Source organism: Jaculus jaculus, chromosome X (genome assembly GCF_020740685.1).
Source record: "Jaculus jaculus isolate mJacJac1 chromosome X, mJacJac1.mat.Y.cur, whole genome shotgun sequence".
NCBI classification, from domain to species: domain Eukaryota; kingdom Metazoa; phylum Chordata; class Mammalia; order Rodentia; family Dipodidae; genus Jaculus; species Jaculus jaculus.
In genome coordinates this window covers 58,127,125-58,136,943 of record NC_059125.1, presented here as the reverse complement: position 1 = coordinate 58,136,943, position 9,819 = coordinate 58,127,125, and the positions used below count along the sequence as shown (strand labels likewise).

The window sequence follows — 9,819 nt, the reverse complement described above, 5'->3', positions numbered from 1 at the left end:
AGCATATTTCTCTTCCTTTTCTTCTTTGTGCGTGTTTGTGTGTGTGCATGTGCACATGTGTGAAGGTCAGAGAATGACGTTGAGTGTCTTCCTCAGTCACTGTCTACTTTTCTTTTCTTTCTTTCTTTCTTTCTTTTTTTTGGTTTTCCAAGGAAAGGTCTCACTCTAGCTCAGGCTGACATGGAATTCACCATGTAGTCTTAGAGTATCCTTGAACTCATGGCGATCCTCCTACCTTTGTATCCCAAGTGCTAGGATTGAAGGCATGTACCACCATTTTACCCTTTGTTTTGTTTTGTTTTGTTTTTTGAGAGAGAGAATATGAATGGGCACACCAGGGCCTTGCAGCCACTGTGAATGAAGTTCATACTTGGTGCGCCCCCTTGGCGGGCATTAGTGGCATTGCATGCTTGCATCACTTGCTTCTGGCGGCTATACATGGGATCTGGAGGATTTGAACAGGCATTCTTAGACTTTGTAGGCAAGCACCTTAACTGCTATACCATCTCTCCAGCCCACTCTGTATCTTTTAAAATATACATAAATGCATATATATATATATTTTTTGTTTGTTTACTTTTTTTTTTTTTGGTTTTTCAAGGTAGGGTCTCACTCTAGCCCAGGCTGACCTGGAATTCACTATGGTGCCTCAGGGTGGCCTCGAACTTATGGCGATCCTCCTACCTCTGCCTCCCAAGTGCTTGGATTAAAGGCGTGCGCCACCACGCCCGGCTTGTTTACTTTTTATTTATTTGAGAGAGACAGACACACACAGAGAGAGAGAGAGAGGCAGAGATAGAGAGAGAATGGGCACCGTAGGGCCTCCAGCCACTGCAAATGAACTCCAGACGCGTGTGCCCCCTTGTGCATCTGGCTAACGTGGATCCTGGGGAATCGAGCCTCGAATCAGGGTCCTTAAGCTTCACAGGCAAGCACTTAACTGCTAAGCCATCTCTCCAGCCCATTAAAATATATTTTTAATGAATTTTATTGTTAGTTATTTATTTACTAGAGAGAGAGAATGGGTGCCCATAGCCACTGCGAACAAACTCCAGATGCATGTACCATCATGTGCATCTGGTTTATATGGGTTCTGGGGAATTGAACCTGGATCCTTAGGCTTCACAGGGAAGTACCTTAACCGCTAAACCTCCAGTCCTCTCATCCTTTTTTAAAAAAATATTTTTATTGGACTGGAGAGATGGCTTAGCAGTTAAGGCATTTGCCTGCAAAGCCTAAGGACCTATGTTCGACTCTCCAGATCCTACATAAGCCAGATGCAAAAGGTGAGGCAAGCACAAGGTCGCACATGCCCACTAGGTGGTGCAAGTGTCTGGAGTTTGACTGCAGTGGCTGAGGCCCTGGGTATATTCTCTCTCTCTCTCTCTCAAAACAAAAAGAAAGAAAGAAAAAAATATTTTCATTTATTATAAATTATTTTCAAGCAGAGAAAAAGTTAGTTGAGTGAGAGAGAATGGGCAATCTGGGAGTCTCTTGCCCTAGAAAAGGAACTCCAGATGTATTCACCACTTTGTGCATCTACCTTTATGTGGGTACTGGGGAATCGAACCTGAGCCATCAGGCTTTGTAATAAAGTGACTTTAACCACTGAGCAAACTTTCTAGCCCTATCTTTTTGTTTTACCCTCAGGCATGGTCTCACACTAGCCTTGGTTGACCCTGAACTCATTCTGTAGCCCCAAACTGGCCTGGAATTCCTTTATCCTCCACCTAGCCCTCCTGGATACTAGGATTATAGGCAATACCACACCAAGCTCCACTTTAATATTTGAGACCTGGTCTCTTACTGAATGTGGAGATCACATTATGTTAGACTAGCTACCTCCAGCACTGGTATTATAGGCACACAGTGATGCACTTGGCTTTCTTTTTATATGGAAGTGAAGTACAATTGATCTTTATTTATTTTTTGGTTTTTCTAGGTAGGGTTTCACTGTAGCCCAGGGTAACCTGGAACTCATTCTGTAATCTCAGGGTGGCCTTGAACTCATCGTGATCCTCCTACCTCTGCCTCCCAAGTGCTAAGATTAAGGATGTGTGCCACCATGTCTGCCTAATCTTTTCCTCTAATAGAAGTATGTACAAAATGTTTATGGGGTTCAGAGAAGGGCTTAGTAGATTTACTAGCTAATTGTCAAGGACCATACTGCTATGACAAATTCTCCAAGTCTTTTTCCTTTTCTTATTTTTTTAAATTTTTTATTTATTTATTTGAGAGCGACAGACACAGAGAGAAAGACAGATAGAGGGAGAGAGAAAGGATGGGCGCGCCAGGGCTTCCAGCCTCTGCAAACGAACTCCAGACGCGTGCGCCCCCTTGTGCATCTGGCTAATGTGGGACCTGGGGAACTGAGCCTCGAACCAGGGTCCTTCGGCTTCACAGGCAAGCGCTTAACCACTAAGCCATCTCTCCAGCCCTTATTTTTCATAATTTATTTTTCCTTCATTCCTCTTTGCTTTCTTTTCTTTATTAACAACTTCCATAATTGTAATCAATATATCACAGTAATTCCCTCCCTTCCCCCACTTTCCCCCTTTTTTGGTGTTGCCTCAAGGCAGAGTCTGCCTTTATCCCAAGCAACCTGGAATTCACTATGTAGTCTCAGGCTGGCCTTGAACTCTCAGCAATCCTCCTACCTCTGCCTCCCAAGCACTGGAATTAAAGATGTGCGCACCATGCCCAGCTGATCTTGGATATTTTTTATCTTGAATATTTAAATATGAATAGTGATTTGTCAGAAAGAGGGAGAAAAGTAGAATGTTTTAGGTAGGGCTAATGAGAAAGTCATACAGATTTAAAAGAAGTATAGGCGCTGGGCATGTTGGTGCACGCCTTTAATCCCAGCATTTGGGAGGCAGAGGTAGGAGGACCGCCGTGAGTTCGAGGCCACCCTGAGACTACATAGTGAATTCCAGGTCAGCCTGAGTTAGAGTGAGACCCTACCTTGATAAACCAAATTGAAAAAAAAAAAATCTAAGATGGGCATGGTGGCACATGCCTTTAATCCCAGTACTTGGGAGGCAGAGGTAGGAGTGAATTCCAGGTAAGCCTGGGCTAGAGTGGGACCCTATCCTGAAAAACAAACAAACAAACAAACAAACAAACAGCAACAACAAAAAACTATAGGCAAATGACATTTTAGGAGAAGTTGTTTGAAGAAAGGTACATTCAAAAAATGAATTGTTACCAACTCTTCTCTCCAAAAATGCTAAATTGGGGGCTGGTGAGATAGCTTACAGGATAAGGCATTGGCCTGAAAAGCCAAAGGATCCCAGTCCAGTTCCCCCGGACCCACATTAGCCAGATGCACAAGGTGGCACGTATGTCTGGAGTTTTTTCCATTTGCAGTGGCTGGAGGCCCTGGTGCGCCCATTCTCTCTGTCTGTCTGCCTGCCTCTCTCTCTCTCTCAAATAAATAGATGAAAAATAAATAAAATATAAAGTGCTACATTGGAAAGTAAATTCTGGAGAAGGATTGGGGCAGAATCTTAAATATATTTAAGTATAACTGTAATATCAGAAGCACAAAATTCCAAGGAATTTTTGTGAGAGTAGTTCTCATGTGGTAGCTTACACTGTCCTGTAACTCACAAGGCCGAGATTGTCCTTACACTTACTGAAAACCTATTTCGCCTCCCAAATATAGAATTACAGGGATGAGCCACCAAGAAATTTTAAGAAATTAGGCAGAAAAACTAAGTATGCATTAGTGGGTGTTGAAACTGAAAGGCCCAAGAAGTCAGAAGCTCAGAAATACTATCACGCTCCAAGGGGAGCTTAAGCGGGCTCCCTGCATACCTCAAACTCCAGGCTTTACTCTCTGTTGGAAGCAAGTAAAGAATCCCTCTTCTCATTACATCAGAGCCCACTCCTAATATAAAACTAGGTAAAAGGGCATGAGATAGCCCTCAAGGATGGGAAATGAGTAATGAAGTGAACCACTTATTTGGTTTCTGTAAATAGCCTGCACTATAAGCCTTACACTATAAGCCTTAATAGCCCACACTGTTAGCCTTAGTAGCTCGCACCATAAGCTGTAGCAGCCTGCCTCAGACCACCAAGGTCATAGGAGGCTGATACCATACTCTGCTACCCCCACCTAAGGAATTACACAAGTGCTGACCTCCAAGGTCATAGGAGACTGGAACCACACTCTGCTACTCCCACCCAAGGACCTGCGCAAATGCTGACCACCAAGGTCATAAACTAATTGGCTTAGAAACTATGGGGTGGCACCAACTGACTGGCTAACACCCTGCGGGGCTCCTAATATTAGAAAATGATTGGTCTAAGGCACAGGTTTTGTTAGAAACCCTATAAAAACTGTCCTGTTCCTGCATTCGGGGCTCTGCAGTCCTCTACCCCTGTGAGGTGTAGGACTGTGGGCCCCAGCGCGCTTGGAATAAAATCCTCTTGCAGTTTGCATCAAGACCGCTTCTCGTGAGTGAGTGATTTGGGGTGTCGCCTTATCCGGGCAGAGCGTGGGGACCCCTGTGGGGGTTTTTTCCTACAAAACCAACAGCATTAGAAAGCTGGGAGAGTTAAACTCCATAAATTTTAATCTATGGTAGAGAATTAGAGACCAGACATAAATCCTCACTGTTCAAAATAAAAAATGTGAGCAGAGACTTGTCCAAGAACACACAGAAAAGACTAGAACCCAGGTTTCTGTACTCAACCCTCCTTCCCTCCCCCAAAAAAATAGGGCTGGAGAGATGGCTGGGCAGTTAAGACAGTTGCCTGCAAAGCCTAAGGACCCAGGTTTGATTTCCCAGGACCCACGTATAGCCAGATTCACAAAGTAGTACATGTAACTGAAGTTCATATGCAGCAGCTAAAGGCCCTGGTGCCCATTCTCTCTCTTTCTCCCTATAAAAAATTAATTAATTAATTAATAAAAGAAGACACAAAACATTGGGCTGGAGAAGTGACTTAGCAGTTTAGGCACTTGCCTTGGAAGCCTAAGGACCCAAGTTTAATTCTCCAGGACCCACATAAGCCAGGTGCACAAGGTGGTGCATTGTACGGTGTTTGTTTACAGTGACTGGAGGCCATGACATGCCTGTTCTGTGTGTGTCTCCCTATCTATGCTTACAAATAAATAAAACATTAAAATAAGCAAAATATTGGTACCAATTTATTTATTAACATTTATTTATTTATTGGTTTTTCAAGGCAGGGTCTTCTAGTCCAGACTGACCTGTAATTTACTCTGCAGTCTTAGGTTGGCCTCGAATTCATGGCGATCCTCCTACCTCTGCCTCTCCAGTGGTGGGATTAAGGGTGTGCACCATTAGGCCTGGCTTTTATTTATTTTTATTAAGCTTATAAAATAAGGGTTTTCACAGAGTAAAGTAAAAACAACAACAACAAAATAAAACATGGGGGCTGGAGAGTTGGCTTAGCAGTTAAGCGCTTGCCTGTGAAGCCTAAGGATCCTGGTTCGAGGCTCGATTCTCCAGAACCCACGTTAGCCAGATGCACAAGGGGGGGCACGCGTCTGGAGTTCGTTTGCAATGGCTGGAGGCCCTGGCGCGCCCATTCTCTCTCTCTCCCTCTCTCTTGCTGTTGCTCATAAATAAAAATAAACAAAAAATAAAATAAAATAAAATAAAATAAAATATGGGGTTTCATTATGACATTTTCATACATGTATATCGTTGCACTTTGCTCATAGTCACCCTCCACAATAACCAACCTTGTCTGTCCTACCCATGGTCCTGCCTGCCACTGGTCTCCTACTCACATAGGCTCATACCAATTTAGAAGTCAGGGCACCTTAGAACTTTAAAGAAGGGAGATTCTATTCAACCTAAGCATGCCTATTTATATACACGATATTTTTTTCTGTAGCTCTATTTCAGGGTATTGATTAGGTACTGATTCATTGATATAAAAACATACCCTAAGTCGGGCGTGATGCTGCATGCCTTTAATCCTAGCACTTGGGAGGCAGACGCAGGAGGATCTTCGTGTTCAAGCTGAGTTCACGGCCACCCTGAGAGTACATAGTCAATTCCAGGTCAACCTGGGCCAGGGAGAGACTTTACCTCGAACCCCCCCCCCACCAAAAAAAAAAAACACCCTAAACCATATTTTCAGGAATTACAATAGTCTGATACAAGTCCTCTGCGGACCACCAAGGGGCGCAACATATTTTTTCTACAAGGCAATCCAAACCTACCCCCAAAATTCGCGGAACCTAGAAGCTGAACGTTTGTTGGTGGTAAGGTTGCTTTTTGAAAAGACACATCCGCCTAGCGAAGACGAGTTTCTTCACGTGATAAGGGTCCTTCCATGTCCCACGTTCCGATTGGCCACACTAGCTCTGAGAGGCGGGCTTGCTTCGGGGTCACTCTCTTCTATTGGCTGTTGAGACGGCGGCCGTTTAGAGCGCAAGTAGCAAGTTAGGACGAAGGAGCTGAGGCACGCTGTAGCACTGTCCTTCCATCTCGGTTCTGGTGGGAATCGGAGGACTGGAGCAGGTCTGGGTCCCTAGGGAATGGATCGGGTATGGCGCGCGTGGTTCCGAAAGTGCGTCAAAGAGAAAGGATCGTCTGCACCTGGCTCCCAGAGCATCGTAGTCTCCTGGCTCAACCGGGCCGAGTGGGACCAGGTGACGGTCTATCTATTTTGTGATGATCAGAAATTGCAGCGGTATGCACTGAACCGCATTACTGTGTGGAGGAGCAGGTAAGACAGAAGACAGCCTTCTAACCTGCATGCTGCTAGTGCTTCACCAGTTCCTGTGTCGAGTTCCTGAAAGCCCTAATTATCTGTAGTTCTCCTCTCCAAATTGTCTAATGGTGCCATTCTCCCAGGTGTCTAAGGGAAAGTTACAACCAAACTCTTAACCTGTCTGGGAATGAACAAGACGTGTGTTTCAATAATCCTGTTGTATCTATGAAATTTAATCGTTGCTTACAAAATAGAAAGATTGGGGCTAAAGTAATGGATTAACATTCTAGAATAGTTTTCTGATTCCAGTTAGAAAGGGAGCCTTACAAGAAAAACCATGTTGGTGTGGTGCGGGATGGGCGTGGCTGTTCAATCCACTTGATCAGGACGGGGGCAGGCTAAGAAGGGATTATTATAGGGCTTCTCTAGCTAAGTAGAGTTTCAGAGCAAAATAAAGGGGTGTATCCATACAGTTGTTGAGTCTGGGGGAGGGGCATCCTCTTGTGTGTCTTGTAGCCTTTCAGGCTGTATTATTACTGCTGGATTCCAGCGACATTAGCCATCTCTTTCACCTTGTATCTACTTGTACTCTTGAGCCAGTATGTAATGAGAATATAACAACATTTTTATGATAGTGCTGGACTGTGGCCCTTTAGGTTAGGCAACGAACTCCCCCTGGCAGTGGCTTCTACTGCTGACCTGATACGCTGTAAGCTCATGGATGTTACTGGTGGCTTGGGCATGGATGAACTTAGACTGCTCTATGGCATGGCATTGGTCAGGTAAGGCCTGCATGGGATAAAAGTGGGGGCTGGCTTTGGGAACTGGAGGTGGATAAGCATGTAATAAGCAAAGCTTGGCTTCAAGTGCTACGTGAAACCAAAAGTGCTGGGGGGGGGTGTCCTCTCTGATTATGGGTCAACCTGTGATTGTTTAACTGGACAGCTTTTGTCACCTTGCCAACATATTCTGTTTTCTTTGTCCAGAAAGGATATCTTCTCTCTCTCTTCTTCCCTCCCCTTTAGGTATATGGCAGGGAGGAGGATTCAGATCATTTGGTCTAGGTGGTCCTCATGTGGCTTTGACAGTCTGATTTTTTTCCTTCCCCATTTACTCCCTACTGAGAGGAACATTTCTGAATGGTTCATTTCCCTTGTCTATAACTGTAGATTTTCCATCCTTGCTTCCATCTGTGTATCTAGCACCATCTTTCCTCTATGAAAATAGAGATTGCTGAGTTGTGTAAGTGAAGAAGACATGCACTGGGAGTTCCTGTACTACAAAGTGAATCACACTGGTAGTTTTAGCTATTTCATACATATGGTGGTGTTGCCACTGAATTGTTTCATATGTCAAAACTTTTTCTATGGGCCAGAGAGAGGCTTAGATGGCTTAGTTAAGGCCTGCGTAGCCTAAGGACCTAGGTTTCATTCCCCAGGGCCCACGTAAGCCAGATGCACAAGGTGGTGCTGCATCGGGAGTTTGTTTGCAGTAGCTAGAGGCCCTGGTGTGTCCATTATCTCTCTGTCTCTCTTAAATAAATAAATAAAATATTTTGAAAAGCCCCTTTTATCATTGCATATTGTTCCCTTTTTCTTGATGTTCTTTCCTCTTATTGTCTCTATCATATAGCTGTGTTCCATAAACATCTGATGTAGTTCTAGCATCTATAACATATGTTATGTTATGTTATATCATGATTGTTTATTCTAGACCAAACTTGTCAAGGCCAGAATAGTGTCTTATTCCTTCACAGGGCTTCAGTATGGGAGGAGATCTCAGTAAATGTTGAGGTAGATGGAAGTATACATTAGCTAACACCTACCATAAGTAGAGGTCAGCCAGAAAGGTTGCAGAAATATATAAGGTGTAACTTAGCAAGGTATTTCAGGTAAAATTTTTTTTGGCTCTGCTACTTTTTCTTCCCCAATCCCAGGTTTGTGAATCTTATCTCAGAGAGGAAGACAAAGGATGCCAAGCTCCCCCTCAGATACCTGGCTCAGGAGGTATGTATGATAAAATGGTATTAATTATTCTCTGGCTCTCCAGGAAGGCTCCTTAAGTGGGGTAGGTGGTGAGGTTTGCAAACAAACTATTTCATCCTATCACCACCAGCTGAGCCCAGTGGGCACTCCAGGGTGTTCCAATTTCTTTTTTCTTTTTGAATTTTTTATAGTTAGCATATGAAGAAATATATATATATATATATATGTATGTCATACTTATTCACTCCCCCACTGCCCATCCCTCTCTCCTCTTTTGCCTTTCCTCCCCCTAAATAGTCCTTCCTTTTGTTTGTTTGTCATTTACATTCCATTCAATTACATTCTTTCTTCTCCCCCTTTATACCTCTTCCTGTCCTTTTATAGTCTCCTTTCTACTTTCATGTCCTAAAGACACAAACATGCATATATAAATTTAAGTCTGAATTCTAACATATGTGAGAAATCATGTGTTATACTTCACTTCACATATTGATGTCTAATCCTATCTGTTGCACTGAAAATGTCATTATTTAATTCTTTACAGCTAAATAAAATTCCATTTGTTATATGTACCACATTTTCTATATCCATTCATGTGAGGCTGGTTCCATATGGTAGCTATTATGAACAATATAGCAGTAAACATGAATTTATAAGTGTCTTTATGGTATGCTGACCTAGAATCATTTGGGTATATGCCCAGAAATGATGTAGCTGGATCCTATTGTAATTCTGTTTTTAGTTTTTCCCCCACTTTTCATAATTTTAATTGTGTGTGTATGTGTGTGCATGTGTGTGTGCACCCACACGTCAGGTCTTTTGCCACTTCAAACTCCAGACACATCCACCACTTTGTGCATCTGGCTTTATGTGGATAATGGGGAACTGAAGTTTTGCAAAAATGCACGTTTATCCACTGAGCCATCTCCGAAGCCCCTGCTTGTTGTACTTAAAAAAAATTGTTTATTTACAAGGAGAAAGAGAGAGAGAAAGTATATGAATGAATATGAGCACACCAGGGTCTCTAGCCACTGCAAATGAACTCTAGATGCATACACCATTTTGTGCATCTGGCTTTACATGGGCACTAGGAATCACACCCAGGTGGTCAGGCAAGCACCTTAACCAATAAGCC

The 9,819-nt window shown here is 43.3% G+C and overlaps 1 protein-coding gene across 8 annotated transcripts in view; it reads left to right on the top strand.

The window, feature by feature from the left end:
• Positions 1-6,417: 6,417 nt before the first annotated feature.
• Las1l (LAS1 like ribosome biogenesis factor) overlaps positions 6,418-9,819 on the top strand; it is a 28,483-nt gene continuing 25,081 nt past the window's right edge. For 4 of the 8 annotated variants that reach the window (XM_045140805.1, XM_045140804.1, XM_045140803.1 and 1 more), the window contains exons 1-3: positions 6,418-6,714; positions 7,335-7,481; positions 8,636-8,705. In XM_045140805.1, the coding sequence (XP_044996740.1) occupies positions 6,524-6,714; positions 7,335-7,481; positions 8,636-8,705 (408 nt within the window). In that variant the 5' untranslated portion in view covers positions 6,418-6,523. The remainder of the gene's footprint in view (positions 6,715-7,334; positions 7,482-8,635; positions 8,706-9,819) is intronic. The other 4 variants (XM_004661013.3, XM_004661012.3, XM_045140808.1 and 1 more) reach the window with 2 other exon arrangements.